This window comes from Epargyreus clarus, unplaced genomic scaffold, assembly GCF_041222505.1.
Source record: "Epargyreus clarus isolate Ecla_fem2 unplaced genomic scaffold, WU_Ecla_fem_2.2 ptg000006l, whole genome shotgun sequence".
Lineage (NCBI taxonomy): Eukaryota > Metazoa > Arthropoda > Insecta > Lepidoptera > Hesperiidae > Epargyreus > Epargyreus clarus.
Window position 1 is genome coordinate 7,916,579 of NW_027332214.1, and position 27,207 is coordinate 7,943,785.

Below are 27,207 nucleotides of genomic sequence, written 5' to 3' on the forward strand. Positions count from 1 at the left end.
GTAGAAAAGAAACAAAATTATTTTAATTTTAAATATATAATTTCATAGAATTATAACACTCATTTATAAAGTAATTAAAATCAAAACACACTTATTAAAAATATAATTAATTAAACGATTATAAATGCTTACTTAATTTACGAAGTAATATGTACGAAGAAAATATTATAAACAGTAAGTACTAATATCTGGCAAAGAGATTGAGCCCAGCGTTATAATTATCATTTGACTGTATAAGCACAAAAACAATTTAGAGCAAATTTTCCTGTATACGTACATTACATTGTATTACATTATATTTATTCACCTTCTTGCTGTACAAAAACACGAAGAATATTATTATGTCATTCACATGCACTTATTAATATGATGTTCATGTTATTATTATATTTGCGATATCAGACGCAATTACCACGATAGTTTTATAATCAGAGGTGATTTCATTGTCTTGTGCAATTTATTGGCATGTTTTTATACTAAAAGATAGAATAAAAAGACATCTACAAGTTTGGTTGAGCTCCTCATTCTTCCTAGACGGTACTTAGCATATTCATTGAGCTTTTACGACGATATACTTAAAGAAATTAAAACTGTCTCGTCCTTTTTTTAAGGTAATTTAATAAGACAGCAGTTACCAATGGTTTAAGCCACCAGTTCTGATTTTGGAGGTCCACATTCACAGAAACTCACTTTCCTCCTCCTTCTCACTTTTCAAAGTCGCGTAAGTGTTACAAAAAATATATATCAATTGATTTAGCCGTCGAAATTCCTTATAATAACTATATGTGTACTAAATGGGTATACCTCTTGGCTGTAATGCTGGGTTACATACTTCGCATTCTTAAATAAGCAAAGTGTCGTTAAAATGTGATCGATGATGATTTTGATTACATATTTTTTTTAACTAACGCATGACTGTTTAAGCGAAGTTTAAAGGCGTCGTAATGAGAACAAATTTATTTTGCTCTTTCAATCTCTAGGCGGTGTAGTCTTCAGCTCAATGTCGTCTGGCTTGAAGCCTTTCCTGATGGGTGTGACCTGCAGCGAGGGCGGCGCGGTGTCCTGTTCGTGCTCTATGGAAGCTGTTACCAGCTCCGTGGTCAGCGTCGGCTCGGACTTGACAGAAATAGTGTCTTGCTTGCTCGGGGACACGGGGGACTGCTTCGAACGCCGATGTTTCTTCAGATACGGTGTTAGTTTCTGGAATCAAAATCAATTTATCTATATTTTACAAATCTCTTTTTTTATTCCACGCAGTGTTAGTGGTATGACGTGATAATCGTGAAAATGTTGATGGCGTTTTTTGCATTTAATATTGAAATAATTTTTCTTTTCCACAGAAATTTTTCATAATAATATATACATATTTAATATTTTCATATATTTTTAATACATTGAAGCTTGAAGTTCACCTGATAATAAATGATATTGCCGTCTCCATAAAAAAAATGTTCAACTTAAAGCCGATAGATGCTTTACTCCCGGACAAAATTGCTAATAGATGGTACCACTCCGGTCGATCGAATGGTTCGACCGGAGTGATACCATGGTTTCTTTCAATTACTCACCTGTTGCGGGTCCTTCAAGCAAGCTCTCGTGCGGCGCAGCTGGAAGTCAGGCGCGGCGAGGCAGCGCGCGAGGAAGAGCGCGGCGGCGGCGGCCCAGCTGCCCCACACCGCCGCGCTGGCCGCCCGCGCCGCCGCCGCGCGCCCGCCCAGACCCCACCACGAGCCCCACGACTGCTGGAGGTACGGGCTGGCGGCGGAGCACCTGGTACCAGATAAGAGGTTCTCTTATCAATACTTATTGGTAGAAGAACCTATGTATGAGTATTGGTACTTACTAATAGTAATAGTACTCGTATATCATAATATTAGAGTAGCAGACAAGTATGGAGTCCAACTGGTGGTGTGTTGCTACTGCCACCCATTTGTAATCTCAAACAATATCAATCCTACACGACGTCGACCACAGATGCGCCGCTATACCTAAGGACTAAGCTGGAAAACCTCTATTAAGTATGTTTCCCTTAACTTACCCTTAAAACCACAGCACAGCATCGTTTAACAGTGCTGTTACTAATAACAGCACTGTTAAGGGTTAAGTTAATTAAACAGTTAAGGGTAAGGTTCTGCCTAAGCAGAAATAGGTTAATCTCGTGAATATCAAGAATTGGAAACCTGATCAATCCATGATTGTATGTGGTCCGCGCTCATGAACAACCTATAACCTACTTTACATAAGTCCGGGGTTAAAAATAACTGCAGCTTGTGAATATAAATAAAACACCAGACAAGAAGTCCGCTTAGCGATCGGTATAGCTCGTGAATATTAACTATTGGAAACCCATACAATCCATGGTGGTAATTGACGAATAATCCGCGCTCATGAACATCTATTCATTTTATAAAACTTTTCCGAGGACCCCACATATCCTTTATTAATAAAAATCCGAGTTTCCTCCTATCTAACCCAATATAGCCTTATTACAATTCAACACACGTTGCAACAAAATTCACAAGTCAGGAAAAACAAAAGTAGCACTTACGTGGTAGAATTAGTAACATTGTAGAAAGCTGAGCAGAAGGCGTGCAAGCCTCCGTTAGTCCTGTTGAAGCTGTGGCCGGTCAGCCCCACCAATACCAGTGCGCACAGCAGCGCCGGCGCCAGAATACGCCATGGCTGTTGTAAGCTAGGGAAAAAGAGGTTATATATAAGTCCCGCTTAAATTAGATTTTTAATAATATTATACTTTCCTAGGTACCTATGTTTCAAATTCAGGTTCCTAAACAAACTATTTTAGATTATATTCTACAGATTCTAAAGCATGAACCTTCATAGGTTTAAAAAACTTTAAACAAAAAAGCTTTAGTTTAGAAATCAGACAAGTTATTAAAATAAGAATACTTTCCGAGTCATTTTAAATTTTTTAACTTTATGTGACTTAATAAAATATTACAGTACCCTGATCTTGGGTGTCCACCTCCTGGGCACATGGAGAACATCGTGGCCCACGCTGCCGCGAAGATTGTGGACATGATGGGCATATACTCAGCAAACTGGCAGTCGCTGTCCAACCCGAACAGCGTCCGAGAAGTGTCCAGAATCAGCCTGTTGTTGTCGTCGCCTAAATTATATTTGTTACTTTTATTATCAGTACAAGTTACTTAAAATAAATAAAATGGGGATATAATTAACTCTTTGAAGGTGGTAGAAGTAGAACCCTTTGTGGTTAGGCCGGAGATACCACCGCCTCACCTGTTCCTGACTTATTGCGGCAGTATTAAGCGCTGCTGTGTTCTGGATTAAAAGGTATGGTAAGCGGTAAATGGGGGTATCGGCTTTATATTCTTACATCTATTACCACCCGTCTGAAACTAGAACAAGTAGGCTTTATCACTGTTATATGACTTAAATGAGCTTGAGATACAAAGGGTTTTTAACCGACTTCAAAAAGGAGGTGGTTATCAATTCGGCCGGTATCTTTTTTTTTTTTATGTATGTACACCAATTACTCCGCCGTTAATGGACCGATTTTAATAATTCTTTTTTTATTGTGTAGAGACGAGCTGGAAGTTGGTCCCATTTAAATATGGTTAGGATCCATCGATGGGTTCTGGAGAAAATGAGGGGAACTCCTCCACCCATGTAAATATAACAGCCATAACTTCGCAGTTTATGAACCTATTTTAATACCTTTAATTTCGTGTGTGGACAATTGCTACAAGTTGGTCCCATTTAAATATGATGAGGATCAGAGTGGGTTCTGGAGATAAAATATGTAACTCCTAAACCGATGGGTATAATTGAGTTTTGTTTGAAGATATTTGATGTAGGTTGTAATGAAATTGCAAAACCAGTTTATCATTGACTATTTAAGGGTCTGATAATGTAGCTCGGAGTCAAAATATGTAACTCCTCAACCGATGGGAATAATTGAGTTGTGTTTGAAGATATTTGGTGTAGGTTCTAATGAAATTGCGAAGCCAGTTCATCATTGACTATTTAAGGGTCTGATAATGTGGCTCGGAGACAAAATATGTAACTCCTCAACCGATGGGAATAATTGAGTTGTGTTTGAAGATATTTGGTGTAGGTTCTAATGAAATTGCAAAGCCAGTCCATTATTGACTATTTAGTCAGTTATCAGTTATCAGTCAGTTTAGAACATATAAGACAATATAAAACTAAGCGAGCAGGGCGCGGCAGCGCCCTGCGAGCGAGCGGTTCCAATCAATGTAGGTACATTCAGACCTTACCTTAATTCATGATTACGTTTATACAATTTTATATTGTATTAATATAAATGTTATTATGTCATCACTAAAAAGGGTGAAAAAAAATTTTTAACAAAAAATACAACCGACTTCTATGTCACTACAAAGTAAAAAAGTCGGCGCTCATATGTCACGCTGTTTACATCGTTATCCAACGAAATATATTGAGCGCCGACTTCAGAAATATGTACTAAACCAACATTTATTTGAATTATTTTTTACTTTGTAGTGACATAGAAGGCGGTTGTATTTTTTGTTAAAAATTTTTTACCGCATCGACTCCATAAAAATATCAACTTATTTGTCTGTACAATACAAAGTACTCACCCGACATATCCTCTGGTACATCAATAACACCGGTTTCATTTTTCTGCGTCGCGTCGTTTGTAGTTTCTCTTTTTGTGGTGTCAGAATCAGATTCATTGAGACTGTGCGTTGCGTTTGGCAAATCGATGGTACGGAAGGCCAACTCTCTTGGGTACAGCACGCAGTTGTTGTCAACAAGCTGCATCGCGTTTTGGAGGAATATGTAGTTGAGGATGCCGAACACGCCCGCGAAAGCGTACATTACCAAATGCCAAGCTAGAATGAAAATAATAAATATAGTTCAAAAAACTAAAAAACACGCTTTTATGATAAAATTAACTAAAAAGTAGAAAATCTAAATGAATCTAGGAATCAATTAAGGAACAGTAAATAGTATAATTGTGAAATAAATCTACAAAGTTTGAACGAAATCTGGCCGTTTAAAGTGGGTCAAAATCGCGCCCAAAGAAGTCGGTTACAAACATACAAACAAACATACAAACAAACATACAAACATACAGGTGAAGCTAATAAAAAGCGTGTAATATCACAGGTTTTACCCATGCAAAATAGCGAGAAACTTTCAAAAAACAGCAAAATTGGAAATTGAAACCAAGTCAAGTATTTAAGTCTACAAATTCATACTTGGCCAGCGTGGTGGACTATTGTCTATATTTTATTTCTTCTGAGAGGGAACCCGCCCAGCATGATATCAATGGAACTATCGAGAACTAAAATAGCTACTACAGGTTCATAAACCCATTGAAGATGATCTAAAAGTATCTACCATTTATACAATAAAAGTAAAATTGAATTACGATATTATTATGATATTATTATGATAAAATACTGTTAGAGATAAAAGTAAAAGATTTGTAAATTTTTCCGAAGTGAAATAAATACGTATGTAAAACTCCGTTGTGGTTGTTTGTGGCCGGGGGTGGCCACAGCAACGCCGCTCGCCGAATATATCCCGTCCTAAATCTTGGCGATGAACCTATATTTAACTTTTATTGTCTGGTGGGTTGAGGTTACGGGTTTACGACCATCTTACAACATTATGGATTGGCTTCCAACAACATAAATCCTCTAGCTACGTTTATTATGGATATGTAAAAATAATGTTTCTCATATACAGAGATAAATAAAATTGCAGTGTTTTTATAATTTCAAAGTTATTGTCGTTTTCTGAACTACGAGGCGCCCCCCTCTTGTCTACCTTATGTATTTGTATCTTATGTACCTAAGAGACAATTGTTTTCTATGAGAAATAAAGATCTTTAAACCTAAATGTAGGATAGGTTACTTATAGTGATAAGTGTTAAAACAAACTATACCTACATAAGCTGTAAACAAACTGTCTAAAGCAACTAGTAACATCTAAATAGGTGAGGCATTACTCAAAGGTTTATTTTTGTTTGCAACAAAAAATACCTCACGAGTTATTTCTTGAATGATTACGTCATTTATATACAAGAAGGTACATACTGTTAGTTTGTTACCAACCTATACGTAGGCTCCTACCTACTGAATGTTTTGTTCTATCTTATGAAATAGTTTTTGAAGTAGAGAAATACCTAGGTATGAAAATAAATAAAAATAATCTCCACTACTTCAAAATATAGCCCATTTAAGTTGAAACTGTTTTAGTGCGTGCAACAGACAGTGCTACATATTACCACAAAATACAAACTAACTTCTATTGTGGTATAACATATTACAAATTTATGTATCGTTAAACTCTTGCAATGCGCACCCATATTCGGCGGTTGTGCATGATAAGAGTCATTGTGTTTTGCAACTTTGGGTTACCAATAAACGATATCAGTTTTACATGTCAATCTCCAAGGACATGCAAAGTAATGTGTGGGTAGTGCTTTACAACTGCTTTAAACGTAATCACATTTTACGTTACATCTCGTACGATGTTATAATTTTAATAGTGCTCTTCGTTTTTTTATTGGAACCATATTATATTGATAAATAATAATATCATAGGTGGTTGTCTTATCTGTATTCCTATTCCAATGGGTACAAGTCTTATTTTATGTTAAGAATGGTTTAAGTTGGTCCACAACACTGATTAACCTTTTAAAATCAGCATAACAAACCCCTTGTCGTTTCTTTAAAAAGATTTTTTAAAGCCTAACTATAATTCATTAACAGATATTGTTAAAAATCAGGAGTCATTAAATTTTATTTACTGTATATTTTATGTACTGTATATTTTTTGTATACCTACTTATACGCATTTACAGTTTCTTTCTTCGCGGCAAAGTTTTTACTATTTAAATAACATAAAAATATCCCCATAAACTAAAATGTTTACCGTACCTTTCCATGCCTTGAGATGCCTTGAAGCTCTCTCCTCCAATTCGTAGTAGTCATATAATATTATCGTCATTTTTCATGTCATTCTTGTTCTGGAACAAAAAATATTAAGTAAAATAAAATTTAAAGACTTTCAAAGACTTAAAAGTTGATACCAAGAATCTCATAAAAAGTATAAAATTTATACACATACATATTCAAATACTGAACATACTTATTTTTAAGATGATATAATCTATGAAATTACAAAATTAGATATTGCAGACCTGACTTTTTAGAGTAATCCTTTTGAATCCTTTTTGAAATACCCTCTTACGCAGGTACGTGGTAGGAGCTATTCAAATTTAACTTTCCTAGCGACCTCTATCAGATAAATACAATCGTCGGCAATACAAATCCCTAATTCTGCGCATAAGGACTATAAAATCGGCGAAAAAAAAATTATTGTTCAAGATAAATTTGCCGCTCTAAACTTCTCAGCTTATTAGTAAATCTGTTAATGTTAAAGCCAGTCCGGATACCTAGTACAAAAAATACTACAATGAATACAGAATGAAGGTTTTCCAAAATAACATGTGAATGTAATCTCCTTGTGAAAATTGCAAACCTCAGAAGACGTGAAAAGGCAAATGTTAAGTGTGGAATGTCATGTGGATCGTGTAAGTACATTATAATTTACATATAGTTAATAATACTGTCAGCTTATTTCAGTATCAACCCCCAATCAATAATAACATGAGTATTTGCTATCAGGATGTCCCAAGACACTCGGTGCGGCCTCGCGACAATGTTTGGAATAATTAACACCGTTGAGAGGTCATCGACTACCGCCCATTATTGATTTGGTCTGTTCGATGGGCTCAAGGACTTGGAAGGCAGGCAAGTCACCACTATTTTATATGTACCAACTTTTATAGCCGTCGCAATAAACTATTACTATTTTGATTATATAACACAATACAGAATTTTAAAGAAAGTTCAGGCCAGTTACGAGTCAAGACCTATTGCATGCAAATTGAAATTGGTAGAATTTTAATAAAGAAATATCTATTCTTATGTGTGATTCGGCTATCTACAACTGTGTAGATACGTGGTGTCTACATTAGGAACTGCCTGAATTAAACAGAACGTCACAGTTTAGTACACATGTCGAGGTCAACTGCTCTGAATACAATTAAATCTAAAATTACCTATCGTCATAATGCATACATAGATGATTTGATTTCTTTGTTATTGATAGGTATTAAGTTATAGTCTAAATTTCCGATTCCTGACTTCAAAAAACATGAGTATTCTTCGGGACACACACTTTTATTCATTTCACTGTTTTCCATCGAAAATTTCCAACCAGCCATTAAGTTTTATGTAGGATTGTTGTTGTAAAAGTCTCTGATTTACAATATTAATCTGAGGTAAAGATGTTATATTTTATATCTACTTATCATCGGTTCCTTGCGAAAATCTTTAAGCGCAGTGAAGTGAGGATACCAGAATATGTTAATTTTTCTCAGCATTGCGGTACTTTGAATAATAGGGAGAGATGTGTGTCGTTTTAAGAGAATGTTTATTTCTTTAAAGGTGACAGAATTTATCGTATTTTTTATGGAAGCTTTCAGTTGTTCTGCTGCTGTTGAATAGGCAGCGTGTGTGGTATAGGCAGCAAAGGAAGCGACAGTTATAGGTATTATGTAAAATTACGCTTGGTGCGCCGGCTAATAAGATGATACTTGTATAGTTGGGTTTAAATAATCTATTTTTCTCATAAGACATACATAGTCACTTAAAATGAGAAAACTTAAAATATTTACATAATATAAATATAAATAGTTTCATTTTAGTTCTCAGTCTTCTAGTGCTAGACTGCCTAATTTTAGACTGAGGTCAGTTATCCATAGATGGCAGTAACCACTTAATATCAGAAGGACTGCAAGTTTACTGCTTTTATCACATAATAGGGTGTTTCAACGACTCTTTGACAATTGCTAATCTTGCAGGCTGGTTACCGTACGGCGTCTCGAAGCAGCAGCGTAGAAGCTACGCAATGCAGGGTCCTTGGTAATTTATCTAGGCTAACAGTAAAATATTTTATAAGTATAGTAATACTGGAGTTACTATAATTCTACATCGTAACATAATTGACTTTGAAATGCAATAAATCTACACGAATTTTAACGTTCATGTTAATGATGCTCTGATGAACTAGGTCTAAGGTGAAATATTTTTTGTGTATTTATAAACACACAGATACCATTTTAAGAAGTATTTTATTAATTATTTAATATATTGATAAGTAATGCACTTTGATTGCACTGTTTTCCTTAATACTTAAGAAAGTTAAAAATCCTATCACAGATCGGGATATTAGGACTCCATGGGCTCCTGGCATTTCGCCAGTTACCCTCTAGTTACGCCACTGCCGTCTACTACTCGTAACATTAGAGATATATTTTTTCTAGTGCATTGCAGATAGCCTATTCTAAAATTTTGGTGGTACCAAATCCTCAATTGTATTTCGTCCGGGATTGTGGGTAGGAATTTGTTTGTGTTTCAATTCCGTAATTTAAAAGAATAAAGCGTTTATTTTTATAATTAGCGAATATTCAACGGTTAACGTGTGCATGCCCGTGATATAATCCAGAATAAACATAAATAATGTACTTTAACTCATGGCTTTTCCATAAATCTCATTATAATCCTATTGTGTGAGGGCCTCTCTGTAATAAAACGTGACCCTACGGATTGGTGGTTAACCTTGTATCTCTATAATATTGCTCATAAACTCGTTTATTCGTTACATATGGTTGTTGTCTATAAATAGAACATAATCCGCTTCTTAAAATTAATAAGTCCTTAGTAAGTGAAAGGATGCTACTTACCTTTTTTAAATAATTTCTCAAAGGATAGAGGTCATTGTTCGCCGCGGACATTTTTTTTAATTACAACAAATTAACCTATAAACATCAGTTAATGTTATCTATACCTTTTTTTCAACACATTTTGTCGGTAATCTATTTATAATTTTATCTCGCAACACCGTGACAGATCACCCACGAATATATTATGGGGGCAAGGCTGTTGTGGCCATAATATGTCTTCTACTCATAATTTTGTTGTACCGAATGTACCTATCTACTGAAAATTAATCACTAATGGACTAGAATAGCTAATTCACTAAGTGCAGTTTGTAAAGAATATTAGTTAAACATTGTGTTGATTTTTACAAACATGTTCGATTTAACCACCATTAGGTTGGCGTGTTGCCAAATCGTATGAGCATCTCCGTTCCTTCAATAGATCCTAATTTGATTCATTAGACTTGCTTTGCATTAGCACGTCTGTCGGTCTGTTGAGATCATCTTTTTGAAATATGATTAAGTATCCGCTATGACATGTTAAAATGCTCGTCAATTTATATACGCCTGAAGTTGCCTAATAACGTGACCAAAGTTAAATTACCAAATATTGTATGACTTAAAAGTTAAAGTAGAAAAAGTAACATAAGAAAGCAACTTCCACATTTACCTGCTTAATATTGAGATATTTAAAGTGGTGCCTAACAGCTATCGTTTTTAGTGGTTGCTGATGTCCATGAGGGACAGCCATTACTTGCTTAGTTGACAATTAAGTTACACAATGATGTGTGAACAACTCTTCCACACACATTTCCAGAAAAATATACCTAATAAGAAACAAAAATCAAGATTTCTTGAAATCACAGTTTTGTAATGTTTGCGCTATAAAATGTACGAGTAGCAATTTTGACGAACCTACCGTGTTAGTGTAATAGTAATCTACCAGTAACTTAACCTGCCTGTGTTAACGATAAGAACTCAACTAACAATGTAACAACAGATAAGGTAGTAAAATAGCTCCATAGATTAATAGTTTACCTTAACAGACATCCGAATCTATGGAGAAGTGCAAAATAAGTAGTTACATATTTGCCAAATCCAACTGACAAGTAGGGACAAGGCTCGGAAAGTCCTAAAGGAACGTAGGAACTCACAATCATCCTCGGACTTATTTTGTTCACACTCGACGTCTTCTCAGAACTTTATAACAACACCCTACAAAGGAGAAGTGTTTGACCCACGTTCGTTCCCGACTCTTGTTAAAAATTATCTTACTAACGTCATTCTTTCGCTAAAACCTCAGTATAATGGGAAATACAAGCTTATTTGATATTTAGACAATTTTAGGGATGACTAACTATGCAAATATGATGTCGTACAACCCGCTATTGCGGTCATCTACCTAAATATATAACTAGTTCCATGCTACAGCTATATTACACATTCAACACGTCTCGTAATCTCGTCAACGGATGACGTAATACTATTTTATATTCGGCTTTGTTGGTTCTGCCACTGAGGTGAATGATTTCGACAATTGTTATACAAGCACTTAACGTATGCACAAAGTTAGATGTTTGTAGGTTTAGCTTCATGAGCTGCTTTCCAAAACTACTTCAAGTAATATGCTACGAATAAGTAATATACATATTTCTCATACTATGACTATTAAAGTTCTTACGTGTTCACGTTGCTGTCGCATAAGGAAAATTGAATATGCGTTGAGTGTTAAAAATAAATGCTTGTTATGCCTATGGTCATAAATGTAACATAAATTATTAATATAAAACGGAATTAGCGTTATTTATTATATTACTAACCAGAACCAACTCATATTAAATTCTCTCATAATCGCGTCATTAATTTTCGTAATCGGCGTTCTTGTATGTTTTTCTTCACCTGTGTTTTATTTCAATCTAGTCTATTAAGTAGTATGTATTTATATTACTTCACATCAAACGTATTTTTCGGTTGTTTAAATATTACTAACTGTATAATGCAATGTGTAAATAATATTATTACATTATGCTGTTGTTTTCAAAGTTATTTATTGTTACAATTGCATGTTAATAGTCTACAATACCTACTATGCACAAGGTATAGGAAAATAGTAAAGTGTTCTCTGATCCAATTCAATAGGTTTATGTGCACCCAACCGTGGTCAAACTATATTTTACACGATCATAGATCGTCTTAAGCAATTGAGGTATATCATATCAAGCCAATTGTTTTCGTGTATCGATGTTTGAAAGAAGAAAGTATCTAATATATTTTATTTAATGGTTCTTGTATTACATATTTTTGGTATATAATCAATCAATAGAAGGTGGAGGCTGGCTGCAGATGCGGAGACGCCAGGAGATGACGTCACACGAGCCCCGACGTTTGGATGTCAATACTACAATAGATTGGGTAAGATCAAGGACTATCAAAATAAGTAGATTCTGTTCTTAAAGATCATAAGGAACAGCTACGTAAATTATCAGATACACTAAATTCTATGATGACTGCTGCAGTTCAGATTCAGTTATATGTATTACCTGCAACAACAATGCAACAACAGCAACAATTTACAAAATGATATTCATATCAGAATATGAAAAAAACAATTGTATTCTTCTAATACCTCATATTGTTTGAAAAATAATTATACATTTGGGGATTTGAGGATTAAAAAAATATATAAATTAGAACAATTTGGTCAGAATTATCAAATTATCTATATCTACCCGTCACACCCATAATATATTAATTATCAATTGTTATTCAGGAATTACGGTTTATAAAAGTGTGGTCATAACGTTACCTAGTTTTTGTCAACATTACATATAAATAAACCAATACAAAAAATGGTACTTAATGAGATAAAAAATTGCGATTATTGCATTTATCATTTTTTATCGAAAGCCACTGTTAGTTTATTTATCAATAATAAAGAGTCAGAAACGTGTCCAGCCTACCTGTTATCAGCAAAATCCAACAAATGTTGAGATACACTGACCAGTCGAAATAAAAGTCAAAGAAAATGAGTTCACATTTTCGTTCATAACATTTTATGAACTGAGGGAATATGCCGTATTTATTTTATATTCGCATATTCTGTTCGCATAATAACACTTAACGCCGCACTACAGAACCACAGTATAAGGATATACAGTATTTTATCTTCATACAAACGCACGAAACGCAAGCCACGCCTACTCGCCTCGGGCCGGTACTAACTCGGTACACGAACATTCGTGAATGTGCCACGGTGACGAGCGGGTGATGTGACGGTTTTGTAAGATATTTTGTTGTTTCAAGAATAATATGGCGAAGAAAAGTTATAGATTATATTGTGTTGTTTTTGGTTGCTTCAATTCGTCAATAACACATCCAGATATAACATTTTTTAAACTGCCTGGAAACTCCGAAAGGTAAGACAATTACAATGATTTTTATGTTAATACTAGATACTTAATCTACTAGGTACTACTACTACTAAATTAGATTAGTTTTTAATTAATACAATTTGATATTTTAAAAAAATACGTATGATTGTTGTAATTTTGGTTCAGTAGACAGGTGTCAGAGCTTGTTATTTGAGGTTATCCCTCTTCTGAATTAATAGAATAAAACTATTTCTTCGACCAATTTACAACTTTTATTATTCCCGCGCAAAATAAAACTCGAAACTGTTGATAAACGAAGGGCTTGCTTGCACAACGCACGCGTCGTATTTATTCGTCGTCGCGCGGCGCAACAAAGGCTGAGGGCGTGGCTTAGCGGCCTTTCGGCACCCGTTTGTTCGCGCGATATGCCGCCGAGGGACTATTCTGAATGAGGTAATATAAATATTAGAAAATGAGAATTGATCTTAATTTATTTAGATCAATATTTTATTATTGTTGTATTATTTTAAGATCGTCAAAAATAAGAAACTACCATTTGAAAGGTATTTTCTTGATAGGTCAACACCTTTGTTTACATTTTGGACACCCAATTATGAATCGGAGTATAGATTATAATTAGAGATGCGCCGAATATTCGTTTGGTATTCGGTTTTCGGCGTATTCGGCATCTTTTTTGGTATTTGTATTCGGCCGAATTATTCGGTTTTGGTGCCGAATATATTCGGTTCGAGTAGGTATGTCTACTTTCGTGTATACACGACACGGTACATAACTAAAACACAAAACTTCTTATGTAAGATTTATGTTATATTTTAAGTCAAAGAAATCCTATGATAATTTAATAACATAAAGCAATTAAACTTCAAATCAACATTTATTTTGAAACCTTAAAAGAACATATTTATTACTTACGAGCTGTGCCCCGCGGTTTCACCCGCGTTAAAAGTGTAAATACTCTGAAGTTTTCATGGGATTTAACTTTTTTGCGCTTATCCCTAATTCTTTTCCCAAAATTAATGTAGCCTATGTTACTGTCTATAACATCAGCTAATTGCCAGTGAAAGTCCCATCAAAATCAGTACAGCCATTTTAAAGATTAGCCGGAACAAACCAAATTTGAAATAATATTTTTTTCGTTATAAGTACCGTATGTACCGTATATTTTATATTTTCCTTTTATGTTATATGGTCTTAGTAAAATGTTGTTATTTTGACATTACAAACAGACACTTAAATTTTAATTATTTGTATAGATTCTAAAGTTAGTATAGTTAACATTTATTTTAAACCTCAAATCAGTATTTCTTTTTACAACTTAAATCAAAGTTTTAATGAACACAGGTAACTGACAAATTGACAATAATGGACACTATAAAAGAAATATTAGAACCTGTTTACGCGGCAAAACAATGAATTGGTAAACCGAATCATTCGGCCGAATATCCAGTTCGGTGAAAGTTAAACCGAATAATATTCGGTATTCGGTTATTCGGTGAAACCACTATTCGGCGCATCTCTAATTAAAATTATTATTAAATATTGTATTAAATATTTAAACTAAATTTTGCATAATTTATGTTAATTTATAAGCTATCATGTCGAACATATTTCATATTTTATTGTTGTAACTGTCAAGTACCCAATTATAAGAATAGTTTTTATTACGTAATATATACATATTAAAAAACATAACATGCATTTTCATTCAACACTTTCTATATAATTAACTATAGCATTCATTTGTATAAATAAAAAAAATACAACATTTACAATCAAAAAATTAAAAAGAAAGTCAAGTATGCAGATGTAATTAAAAAACTGTAGGCAGGCAGCCCTAACGCGTTACCGTGCCCAGCGCAACCGTAGGTATCTAATTCAAGGACAGGGCCGAGTTAAATTACTGTATATCCTTATACTGTGACAGAACCGCGCAGGCATACAGACTGACTCCGATAATGAATTCTGTTTTGGCGTTTCGGCATTACGCTTCGGCAATTGCACGGGACAGAAGAAGATAGCACGAAAACAAGTTCCACCTCTTCCCTCTCATTTCTGTAGATACTATGCAGCAGGTGTGATAAGGATAGCATATGTGTTTATATGACGTAATAGCATGATGTCATGGAAACGCCGCCATGTTGGTTCCCACGAGCTTCGGCTTCGGGCGGGAAATTTGAGCATGCTGTATTCACAGTATTATCCTGGTTGTATTGAAGCAAGGATTTTTAGCGTCGTAGCTAGGGGCTGGTCTAAAGTTGGCTGCCAGAGCCCAGAAGCATAATTTTATTTAAGGCGCATTTTGCCGATCCGCAGTAGAAAACTTAATTATGTAAAGACGAGATCAAGTTTTTCAAGCTTCGGTTGACTGTGACAAATTTCTCTTTCGGAAAAATTAATATAATATAAAATATTTATTTTTTGTAGTAGCAAACGAGCAAGCGGTCCAACTGATGGTAAGTGTTTATTGCCACCCATGGATATATGCAATTAAGCCAGATAAGATTCCTGTCTGAGGTTGAAAGCAGTGATAAGCGCTGCTTTGTTCTGGTTTGAAGGGTGTGGTAAGGGAGGCTTACTTTTCCAAGGCGTTCCAGTTAGTCCTCAGGGGTAGCGGCGCATCTGTGGCCGACCTCAGGCAGGAATATCTAATCGTATCTGGGGTTGATTACAAATGTCCATGGGCGGCAGTAGCCACACCATCAGGTGGACTGCATGCGTGTCAACTACTCCTATATTATAAAAAAAAAAAAAATCTACTAACTTGCGGTTTATTAAGATCCTACTGATTGTGCTACTCTGGCCTTCCTACTCTTAAGAATAACTTGTCTCCAGCGGTAGGATACTTATGGGTAGATGATGATATATTAAAATTAAATGAAAACTCAAATACTTAATCCAAACACTTATTGTCTTTGTTAGACTATACCTTTGAATATTTTCTCTCGGCATTTCTTTGTGGTGGTAATAGTTTGATAGCGGGCTGGTAACAAATGAAATGACAACATGTTTATAAAGTATATTCAATATAAAATATAATTGATTACAATAATAACATATAGAAGCGCGAGGTATATAACTATTGCGAGGGTTTAGGTAATATGTATTTGGATTTTGACCTCAAAATAGATAATAGATGTACCTATAATCTTTGATAGGCCTTACTAAGAGGATAAAAATAATATAAGTATATCATGAAAGCATTGTGTAATACTGTTTAAAAATAATTTACATTCTGGCTTTTAAGATTAAATTTTCTTATAAATAATAATACTTAAATTACATGACGATCACATTATGATCTATAAACCTATAGTTTATAGGAATCGACCAATAAAATCTGCAATGAAACTGTTTTAATAATGTTATCAATACGACTACTTTTCCTTACTTTTTAAGTTTGACTTCGAATTAACATAAATAAATAACTGTTTACTGTTAAAATTTCAATCCACGTCTTCAGTCAACTGTTTATACTTAATATAAGCCGTCAAACTCCGTCATCATCTTTAAGTATGTCGTCTTGTCCCATCCCGACCCGTCCCATCATAAATACTTTTACAAAAATAGAGATCATCATTAAAAACGATGACACGATACCATAGTCCGCGAGTAGCAGGTACTGTATCTGCCCTCCTCAGTTCAAGCAGTCTTATCCAGAGCACGTCATTGCTAAATATCAATAAAATACATAGGGTCGAACACATATAGGACATCTATCTGAAGTAGAAAGACATCGCCTTAGACAATCAGCGTGGAAAAAGTGTGCGCATGGCGTGACGCGGGCCGCCTTCATGGTGCCAAGGCATACTGCGCACACGTCCTCGAGAGTCGATAGCTCTTCAGTTGTTGCACGTCGAAATCTGGCAAGGGATCCACACGCTTCGTTCAGTTTCACGAGCGCTTCTCCGAGTCTATACCTACCCTGTATGTACACACAAACGTAAAACACGAGCACGGCCAGTCTCCAACGCTCATACCACGCTAGTGCTGGCACGATAGGTATCGCTAACATTGTCGTTATACCTCTAGCCCAAACTCCGAAATATAACATCTCCATGCCTTCAAGTCTCTCTAGTTTTAAAGCTGTCAGACCGATAGGCCAGAGTTCGAGGAATGTTTTTTCTGATAGAAGGTAATATGTAGCAGTCACGAGAACGTACAGAGCGTTAGGACGGTAGTATTCCAAACCCTGTTCCAAGCCGAAGGTTAGAAGTATAAAAGTAATTGTGACTATAAAAGTAACTGCTTTGGTCCATTCTAAAACAATCTTCGTTGCCGACATCGCGAGGTGTTTCACTCTGGAATGGCGAGTTACGTTCACGTAGGGAGACCAGTCTTCCTTGGTGCATATTTCTCGAATGTAGCTGACGGAGTAGGTGATGACATTGTAGAACATCAGCGAGTAGAGGCAGGTCAGCCGGCCGTGAGACACGAGGAGGCGATTGCATGCAGTGAACATGAGTAACTGAAATAGTAAAGAATAAATCATCATTAAAAGACAATTATACATGAGACCAAAATCGGGACAAATAATATACTTAAACCTAATATATGGGACTATGACTAAAACGACAGCAAGACAATGACTTGACTGTCTTATATACTTATAGTGTTTTTGTGCACTGTGTGTTTATGAGCATTGTCATTGATTTTAATAGTCGTCTGGGATAATAACAATAAAATACACATAGTCATTAATGTGATCCAGATACCGAGATTAAATATTGATATCCGTGAGGCAGAAGAATCAACAAATCATCATATTACTTTGCTACTTCTTGTAAGTAAGTAAAAGATCTACATTTAGAACAGGCAACTTAGAAAGCGATTTATATCCACAAATCTCTAAGTATAACAGTAATTAAATATAGAACAAAGTCCGTATGTAAGTTTAAATTTAGTATTCTGAAATATTTACTCAGATTGAAATAATCAAAAACATTTACCTGACTTATCATAGTAGAAAGGTTATTCATCTGCAAGAAAAGCCGCTCAGCGCGTTCTAGGGGCGAATATGCAGTCTTCAGAACATTTAATACACAGGCGGTGGGAGCTTGCAGCCTGCGTGCCGCTTCTGGAAATAAGGAAAATATTCAATAATTTCATAAAATAAGTATACCTTAGTTTGTACCTACTTATTTTTAGACAATGCAATTTTACGATTATGAGAGTGAATTTTCCCACGTGAATTCCAAGCATACAAACAATAATATTCGACTCATACGCGAATACAAACAATAGTCATGCAAAAATACACTTTTATTTTATTGCAGATATCATCAGTGTATGTTTTTATCGAAGAAGTTGAATTAACTAATGAGCATTCATTCTACAACCTTCCATGGACATCTGTTATCAAAGTAGAATTTATTTGAATCCTAGTTAAGGTCGGCCACAGCCTAGTCCCTTGAGGACTAAGTTGAAACGCCTCATGTTTGGATTTTTTTAGAGGGTTGGATTCCAATCAGGCCAGGCCAGGCCAGTCAAAGATTTTAAGGGAGTAATGAAATAATGCAGTCTGCGAAATAAGGCGAGCGTTAGCGTAAAAACATTACCATTACTTTTCAATTTGGTAAAAAGATCGTGAAAAGAGTACATGATTTTAGATTTTTGAGGCTTGATAGCCCCTTGAACTAAGCCAGAATCCGTCATTGCCCTTGTGTAATGAATGTATCTTCCCAATGTAAGCTGTTACCATGAGACCAGAACAGTTGTTAACTACTTCTACAAATGATTTATATCAAAATAAAAATCTTTGTAAATCATAAATCTCTTGTAAATATCTGCTAAATAAGTCCCTTAGCGACGAGCGTCGAGGACTGTGGGTGTAGACCTGTCAATTTAAATTGTCCACTTCTGAGACCTCAAGTTTCCGTCTCGCAGCATTTTTCCTCATTTGCATAGAATATTCTTGAATTTTCTAAGAAAGAAATGTCCAGTAAATATAATATAAAGGCTTAATACAACATGTAACCAAGAAAAATAACTTTTTGTGTTATTATCGATGATAAGATTGAATCGTTATAGCGGGTCTTTACACTCTTTACACACTTGTACTACTTATATGACACTTATTCATTTGCCAGTAGTTTGCCAAATATAAATTTGTATGCTTCTTAAATTAATTACACTTAAAAAGATACCTAGGTTATAATATTAGAATGTTAGAAGATGTTGCAAGTTTAATACAAGAAAATGCTACTCTCTCCCGAAAAAAAATCCTCAATATGTTGTGTTAAACGAGTTTCCTTAAAATTAGAAAAAATATATTTATATACTTTTTTTATTTATACTTACTTATTCAAGTTACTTAATTCTTATTGTATAATCTCATCATAGCTAACCGTGTCATTGGTTTTTGTAAAAGAAAGTTTAGTATAAAAGGGCTATCTTATCTCCAGGATAATCAGTTCAGAGGAAACCTTCACAAGAAACTTACTTCACACTCCATCCCTTCAACGGTCTCTGGTAAGACAAGCCTTTTTATTTGTATGATGTCCAAAGAACCAATTATTATATTATTTATTTGAAATATTTAGTTTTTTATTACTTAAATTATTTATTCAACTACATAGGTATATGTAGCACAAAGTTACCGTCAAAATCACTTATTTTAAGTTATTTTGATTCAGCATTTTCCAATTTTCAAAACTTTTAGATTTCTTGTATTCTCACATAAACAAATCATAATTCGTTTAAGTTGACGGTTTTCGACCCTGTAGATTACTAGTACAATATTTATTATATTAGTTCTACTTTCAACTTTGAACTACGGAACAAGGAACTAGTATTTGTAGTTCCTTGCTTTGAACCATAATTTTCAATTTGATGAAAAGCGTAAAGTAAGCTTCGACATCAAACTATAAAGGCAACTCTATAATCGAAAGCTCCATCCATACGCATTTTGACTATTACTTTTAAAGATTGCCTATGTTTAAACTACTACTTTCCTTCTATAAACAAATTTAACGAGTTTCTATGAATATTTTTATGATGCGTAGTTAAGAATTTTGGGATATGCGACGTAAATAATTGTGCAAAACGAAAAATATTTTTGTGTATGCACTTTATGATTATGGATGAATGCTAGCCATGTGTTTTTGTTTAATCTCGAAAAAGAGAAGCCAATGACGCACATTATCTGGCCACCAGCCAGCTCGCTCCATTCAGTTTCTGATCGGCAATGACCCGACTCCACATTCGACGTGTAAACACTATCATGTGTTACAAACTAAACTCATCTACGTTTTTAATTTCCTGAGTAAATGGATAAATACTCGAGATTAATGAACTGTAGCGACATGTTGACAGTGGACACGAGGCTAGTGTTTTAAAGCTGAACCTGATACTAATGTGCCAGCACTATCTTGGTGACAGCTTTACAGATTTCTCGGCCGGAATTTGGGTTGGTGATCGCTAGTGGTGGAGTTACCCGCTCTTCCTTAGCGCGTAAAACACAGCCGTCGGTCTTAGTGGTCATATGAACGGTTTGAAAATCTCCGCTACCGGTTAGCTTTCATTTACTAATTCGTATGTACTAGGTTGGAATATAGTTGAGGGCTCTCCTAGATATGGGGAGAGATCCGTTTGAAATAGGCCCATCTTAGTGAGTTCGTATTTTATATTCAATTTGAATATAGAGCGTGTTTAATTTGAGTTTCGCTATTGTCACTTTTGGCCGTATACAATGACCCAGCCATACATTTGAACAGGGTAAAATAATAATCAACTTTCAATTTATGAATGTAAGTAGACTAAATTTAAATCTGGTTATCAGAGGCAAATATTATTGTGATTGGCACAACTTCTGTTTACAAGACGTATTCATGTTTGTTTACTGAACTGACTCAAAAAGTAGCTATCAACCCACGATTATTTGTAATGTGTGCGAATATTAAATATGGTGAAATAGTAATTTAATGTGATATACGTGATTATATCTTATATGAACTTTATAGAATGGGTCGCTGATGCTTGAAATATTTTTATTTTAATTTGTATGAGATGAGACTAATACACTTATAAATATTTTTATTATCTATGCAAGAAGTACAAGAACCATTTTGAAAGTTGAAAGTTAGGAGTAAAAGTTGTAATAAAAATTAGACGCCTCGATTACATTTATTCCTGGTAGTATATATTAAAAGACCAATTTCTTATTTTTGTTCTGGTGCATCATGTCGTCTTTATAGTTACTTCTCGAAGAACCACGTAGGCATATGCCAAATCACTGTTTGTTGACGTATAATTTCTTAGTATTATTTCACATGTTTATTATAGCAGCGATACCCTAATGTTTGAAATTCGAGCTCTCGATTAAATGGGTCCGAGGTTCAAATCCCAGTCACGCATCTCTGATTTTTCAACGCAATGTGCATATTAGAAATTAATTATCACTTGCTTTAACGGCGAAGTAAAACATCGTGAAGAAACCTGCATACCTGAGAGATTTATACAAAATATCTTAAAAGTCTACCAATTCATACTCGGCCAACGCGGTATGACCTTTATTTTTTTTTTCACGAGGGGGAAACCTGCAAAAGGTACCCGATGCCGTGGGAGCGACACAGAGTTATGTGGGACTCTTACCGCACTAAAACCCCCCGGTGGCCGTCCTCGGCGCTGCGTAGAGGACTCCGGGATCTGCAAAGGAACGCAACCGGAGTCCTCTTAGCGCGTTGCCCTGTCGGGCTCCGCCCAGGTGAGCTTCACGCTCGCCGCACCGTCTGGTGCATACGACGGTATGCGACCACACATACCGTCGTCCTTCCCGGGGCCGTTAACGCGGTATGGCCTAATCCTTCTCATTCACCCGTACTCAGTAGTGGGATAGTAATGGGTTGACGATGTAATGAGTAGCGATTTCTTAGCTTTGTGTGACTCACCGTGAGCGAGCTTGGCCACTGCTGGGTACCACCTCGCCGGATACCTATAGTTGGCTGATATAAGTACAGGCAGCACGAGACATGTGTAGGCAGCCATCAGCCACGCACCTCCCAAGGCAACGAACAATCCACGAGGCGCCCAATACGGTAGTAGGAAGACCAATGAGATTAGCCACACTGAAAAGAAACATCAATTTTAATGATACTTTACTGTTTTTTTAAATGTTCTTGGTTTAGGGAACAGACGGTAAGACAGACTTATTTCAAATTTGCGTCTCAACACAATTCTTAGGGATTGAATTGCATTTGCGTTCGAAATCTATTTGGATTGTAACTTTTTGTAGGTTTCAGTAAATTTAAAATTATTATTTATAGTAAATATAGTTAACCTTTACATCGCACAATTTACTGGTATTGTTTTGAATTTAGTCCAAGCAGCGTTCACATAAGTGTACTCGTAATAAACGTGGCATTATTGTTGAAAACATTTGGCGCCCAAACTATTGTCGAAACATGAGCGATCTAGGTTTATAGGTCACACTAAAGCTTATATTTAATATTGTTTTTATACTAATTATACTTACCAATGAAGAGAAATAAATCACACAGCTTTTAAATTGCAGATCTCTATTGTTTCTTTGCGATCAAATAAAGAAAAACAAAATGGAAAAACACTTACCAGTGTTAGCTATTTTGTCTTCAGATTTGATAGTGGGAATCTTCGAGAAAGAATCGCTTCTTATTCTACCGCGCACTCGAGAAATCATACCCATTGTAAACTTTTAAATTATATGCTAACAACACCAAAGTCTTAGGCAGAGTTCGGTTTCAACTTTAAGAACCTTTCGATATTATTTATTTATAATCAATAATCGTATTATTAATCACGTATGAACGTTTGTCACAGCTTGCACCGATACAACCACGTTGCACGAAATGTTTCACGCGAGTGCGCATTTGGTGGGCAGACGCTTGGGCGGGCGGCGCTTGCGCAAACAGTAGCGTTCCGTTTACATACACTGCGTTTCCCGTGCCAATTAATTTGACTCACTTCGGCTTCCAAGGCTCTTTAATAATGCTCAAGTATGGACTCAAATCAAACTTGTGCGGCAGTGTTCGCCCGTTTATTAATAAGCCCCAAGTTGCCACGTGTCTCGTGTATTTCGAATGACGTTTTGCGATAAATATAATTTCAAGTCAGTGACTCGCAAGCGGAGTCTTTTCACTTTTATTTCAGTATTAACGGCTTTTCTTTATTTACTTTCTGGACAAACTCACACGGTTACTTACGAAAACATGTTGATGCCAGTTTTATGGGTTCACAATGTTCAAAATAAATGACAAAAATAATTAAAATCTGTATCAGAAAAATTAATAAAAATCCTTCAAAGTCAAACATTAACTCCTTTATACAAAAAAATGTGGAGTAAATATTTATTTGTTTACTCTTAGTTGTTCTATCCACATTTTTATACGTAGTTAAACACTTATAGAAATGTTCTCTCTAAAAACAATAACATGTTTTGCGATGATATTTCCGGCGGAAACAAATTGGTCATCATGTCTGAAAATAAACTTGAGTAAAGTACGTGGTGCAGGCCACGGCGTACAAACAGTGTGATCTGGGCAGGTCCGGACTGGGAATCAACCTAAGAAACGCATATATTACAATTCATAAACGTTTTCGCTAAGCATTTGGCTTAAAGCTATCAATAATTGCAGGATTTTTTCTCAAAAATACTTCCAAAAGTCGCAAAAAGTCGTCGTGTCGGAAAAATGCTCTTAACAAGCGTACCACATATCTGATCCAAACGGAAAAAGAAGAAAAGAAACTTATAATGTAATAATCATAGTCATAGTTCCCAATATGATCAAATCTATTGAATTAATAAAACAAAAAGCATTGATTTTATTACCAGTACCTACTTAATATCTTTGCAAGTTCATAAATAAATACTATCTGGTGTTATCAAAATTGCCTTGTGTTGTGTCTAATCCAGACCTGGATCTGAGTGATCCCACAACCAGCGCCCCGTAGACGTCAGAAGCGTCGCGACGTCGTCTCTCAATATCATTTCTCAAAAATACCTTATGTTTCAAGTCCATTGCCTCTGTTCTTTGTCACTACGTTTCGTCGCTAGAGTCTTGGCAGTTAAATCTATAATGATCGTACCTTTCTATTGTTCCACATAGCTCTTCCAACACGTAAAACGTGGTACCATCCTCCCACTAAATTCCTAGTATAACGATTACGAATTCGCAACACGTACAAATATTTAGCTCATTCATAAAATCTGATTGCTTCCCAAGAAATTTGTCTGTGATATTATTATCAACAATAGACCGGCATTGTATAAACATAGTATCACATGATATACAAACGTATACTCAACGATTAAACACGCGGTAGATGCCTTGAGCAACGGAATATTCAAAATACCATGTCGAAAATGTTCTAATTGCATGAGCCCCTCGATTAGTTTTGACATGGTCATCATCGGCGGCTATTTAGGCACTGTTAGATAGGTTTTTATTTTGTTGTATATGGTTTACTTAAGGGCCACAATTGTATCAATAGGCCTTAGCCAATTCATTGATTGACATTGCAAGCACATATACAGCCCTTACCCGATGTATCTACTTTCATATAACTCGTTGTAGGTTTAAACGTAGTAAGTACGTAATCATCATTCAAAAATATTTCTTTGCCTTCGTTCTTACATTCGTTATTAAATTTTCATTACTTGAGGGGATATAAATATGTGGTAACATTTTCACGCGGTTCATATCCCAAAATATTTAGCATTTTTCAAAAGACTAGTGATGGTTCCTCTAATAATGAGGACGGGCCGAACCTATGCGTATCTAAATGGTGTTTGGCACCACATGTGCCAAACTGCTATACCTACTAATTAATCGATATTTTAAATCATCAATATTATCGTACCATGGCATATGCATATAGCAACTAAAATTGGCGACCGCCCTCTTAACAATAAATTTAAAGATATTAATTTTATTTCCAGAACTCGGTGAAAAATGTTTTCTCTGGTTTTATTTTTGGTGTTGGTCGGCGCTTGTTCGGCGCACTACCATGGGTATGATGCCCACAACCTCATTGAGAGGGAAGAGCCTACTGAAGTCGCGGGGTAATAAGTCGATGTATAGCTGTTCTGGAACGAGCTTTTGATGTTGCAAATACTCGCTGGATGTAAACATCTTTATTCCACAGGAAGAGGGATCTGCTGACGTTAGGCCCAAATATTTGACAATCAATTCCATTTCCCAAGTGGGGATAATTAGTTTTTTTTTTGTTCATTCAAATGCCTTCATTACAGTCGTTAATCTATAAATTCACAGAGTATGATTGTCACCTAAAGATAAATTATACTTTTGTATTTTGAAATGTGTGCTCTTATGCAATTTAAATTTCACTTGTTTTCGTATATTTTAAAATTTTGATGATAAGTAGTATGTATTAAACATGTTTCAAATATTGAAAAATGTATCGCAAATTACTCAAAGTGCATGTCCAAAAATATTGCACTCACGCGTACTAATACGATGATTCATTCGAACAAATTAAGAAATGGGCACAAAGTTTGTAGAACTTTACGGTTTCTCCGCTGTGATTCGCTTTTGGGATAAGACTGACAAGATCATTTATTCGCACCTGGCCATTCTTAGAATTCCTGTTACGAGTAAGCTTAAGGTTGGGCGGTAAGGACCACTTAAAGTCAATGTAGACAGACTCATTATGAGTAGTTTGTGCCAGATTATTTTGCACAGAAAAAAGAAATAAACCGATAATTTTTGGTATGTATGTATTGATGTTTAAAGAAACTATTTTAATTGTAACGATACGCTTCTACCCGTAGATATAAATGTAATTTTTATACTCGCAATGTTTATATAATATGTAATCAAATTTGTGAAAGCTTTTCAGTGTCTATTCTTTATTTTATTCGATGGCGAGAAACGTGCAGTTTCGCGGTCTACAGGTTCGTGAAAAAATTGTCTGAGGTAAGTGGTAGAATACATAGTGGAACTGCATTTTTATGACATTGCATTTAAGATTACCTATAGCTTCAGTAGCTTGTAACACGGTACTCTTTTACATAATCTGTCTATTTCTATTTTCTAACTCTTTTGAAATATATAATCTAGCTATCATTGTTTTTAATTGATTATTTTCGTCAAAATTATTTCGGCATTATAGGTAGGTAAATATGTAGATAGGTACGTCACATTAACATTGTCGTGTCGTTTTGTTAGTGTGTGTACTTGCTAGATATTATTAATGCTTCAAATATAAGATTTGAATTCGTTTCACAGAGTGTTAGTGGAGTGCCCCGTATGTGAGAACAATGATGGTTTATTGCCGAATCACGAGAACTGCGACATCAGCAAAGGTGGCAAGCAATACAAGATGTGCAAACGCGGCACTTATGTGAACGAGGTTTGCGGCAACCGGCTCGACTGCTACCGGGTAAGATACCTCTCAATTTTACAATGGAAACATACATTTAGATTACCTGACGCTGAGTGGTCACTGGCAGTCATAGTTAGAGAATAGAAGATTCAGATTCACATAACATAGAATCAATTAGACGGTTGTAGCCAACAAACAGCACGCTTATTTCGGCTATATATCATAGCATTTGCCAGAACTGTTGGGATTTATACGTTTGCAAACACCTTACGGATTGCAAAACATCTACGACGAGTTTCCGATAGCCTTTGTTTATTTCGATTTAATCACCATTGTACAACTACTACGATAACTTCTAGCGTTAGCAACAAATTTACATTCAATACACATTTTGACAGGGTCCCGGTGAAAAGTGCTCGGAGAAAATGCGCTATGACGTCTACGGCCAGAAATGCGCGCGTGGCTTCTATTGCAACGACGTGTTCCACGAGTGCACCGGGCTGGGCTACAACAACATCGACAGCAACGCTCTGTGGCACTTGAACAAATTGTACCGATACCCTCTCGACTCCCGTCATAACCAACCTAACAAAGCTGAATCTGCCTTACTCCTAGCGTAATATTATATTTTTTATATTAAATCATAACAGTGTATAACACAAGACGTTAGCATAATGTTTAGGGTTCCGTATTAATGCTTGCTATCTGCTAATAAAGAAAAGATAATTTATA

The 27,207-nt window shown here is 35.4% G+C and overlaps 3 protein-coding genes across 3 annotated transcripts; 1 reads left to right on the top strand and 2 right to left on the bottom strand.

Annotated features, from left to right (window-relative positions):
- Window positions 1-17: 17 nt before the first annotated feature.
- Window positions 18-14,474, bottom strand: LOC140742877 (uncharacterized). Its single transcript, XM_073073924.1, has 7 exons — window positions 12,727-14,474; window positions 6,918-7,006; window positions 4,605-4,859; window positions 2,965-3,127; window positions 2,549-2,692; window positions 1,569-1,770; window positions 18-1,200 (listed from the first exon to the last, which is right to left on the bottom strand). The coding sequence occupies exons 2-7, from the start codon at window positions 6,985-6,987 to the stop codon at window positions 970-972; spliced, it is 1,065 nt and encodes a 354-aa protein (XP_072930025.1). The 5' UTR covers window positions 6,988-7,006; window positions 12,727-14,474; the 3' UTR covers window positions 18-969.
- Window positions 14,475-16,083: 1,609 nt separating this feature from the next.
- On the bottom strand, window positions 16,084-23,148 carry LOC140742879 (uncharacterized). The gene is made up of 4 exons (XM_073073926.1): window positions 22,723-23,148; window positions 22,044-22,220; window positions 18,105-18,232; window positions 16,084-17,623 (listed from the first exon to the last, which is right to left on the bottom strand). The coding sequence occupies exons 1-4, from the start codon at window positions 22,814-22,816 to the stop codon at window positions 16,835-16,837; spliced, it is 1,188 nt and encodes a 395-aa protein (XP_072930027.1). The 5' UTR covers window positions 22,817-23,148; the 3' UTR covers window positions 16,084-16,834.
- Window positions 19,560-27,207, top strand: LOC140742880 (uncharacterized). The gene is made up of 4 exons (XM_073073927.1): window positions 19,560-19,626; window positions 25,070-25,192; window positions 26,379-26,532; window positions 26,874-27,207. The coding sequence occupies exons 2-4, from the start codon at window positions 25,083-25,085 to the stop codon at window positions 27,093-27,095; spliced, it is 486 nt and encodes a 161-aa protein (XP_072930028.1). The 5' UTR covers window positions 19,560-19,626; window positions 25,070-25,082; the 3' UTR covers window positions 27,096-27,207.

Excerpts from the sequence above, each read along its gene's own strand:
- LOC140742880 (XM_073073927.1), top strand. The coding sequence starts at position 25,083 with ATGTTTTCTCTGGTTTTATTTTTGGTGTTGGTCGGCGCTTGTTCGGCG. Across the intron at positions 25,193-26,378 it reads GAGCCTACTGAAGTCGCGGG|AGTGTTAGTGGAGTGCCCCG; the intron begins GTAATAAGTCGA and ends TTCGTTTCACAG. Across the intron at positions 26,533-26,873 it reads ACCGGCTCGACTGCTACCGG|GGTCCCGGTGAAAAGTGCTC; the intron begins GTAAGATACCTC and ends ACATTTTGACAG.
- LOC140742877 (XM_073073924.1), bottom strand. The coding sequence starts at position 6,987 with ATGACGATAATATTATATGACTACTACGAATTGGAGGAGAGAGCTTCA. Across the intron at positions 2,693-2,964 it reads GGTGGACACCCAAGATCAGG|CTTACAACAGCCATGGCGTA; the intron begins GTACTGTAATAT and ends CTTTTTCCCTAG. Across the intron at positions 1,201-1,568 it reads GCTTGAAGGACCCGCAACAG|AAACTAACACCGTATCTGAA; the intron begins GTGAGTAATTGA and ends TTTTGATTCCAG.
- LOC140742879 (XM_073073926.1), bottom strand. The coding sequence starts at position 22,816 with ATGGGTATGATTTCTCGAGTGCGCGGTAGAATAAGAAGCGATTCTTTC. Across the intron at positions 18,233-22,043 it reads AGTGGCCAAGCTCGCTCACG|AAGCGGCACGCAGGCTGCAA; the intron begins GTGAGTCACACA and ends CCTTATTTCCAG. Across the intron at positions 17,624-18,104 it reads TTTCTACTATGATAAGTCAG|TTACTCATGTTCACTGCATG; the intron begins GTAAATGTTTTT and ends TTACTATTTCAG.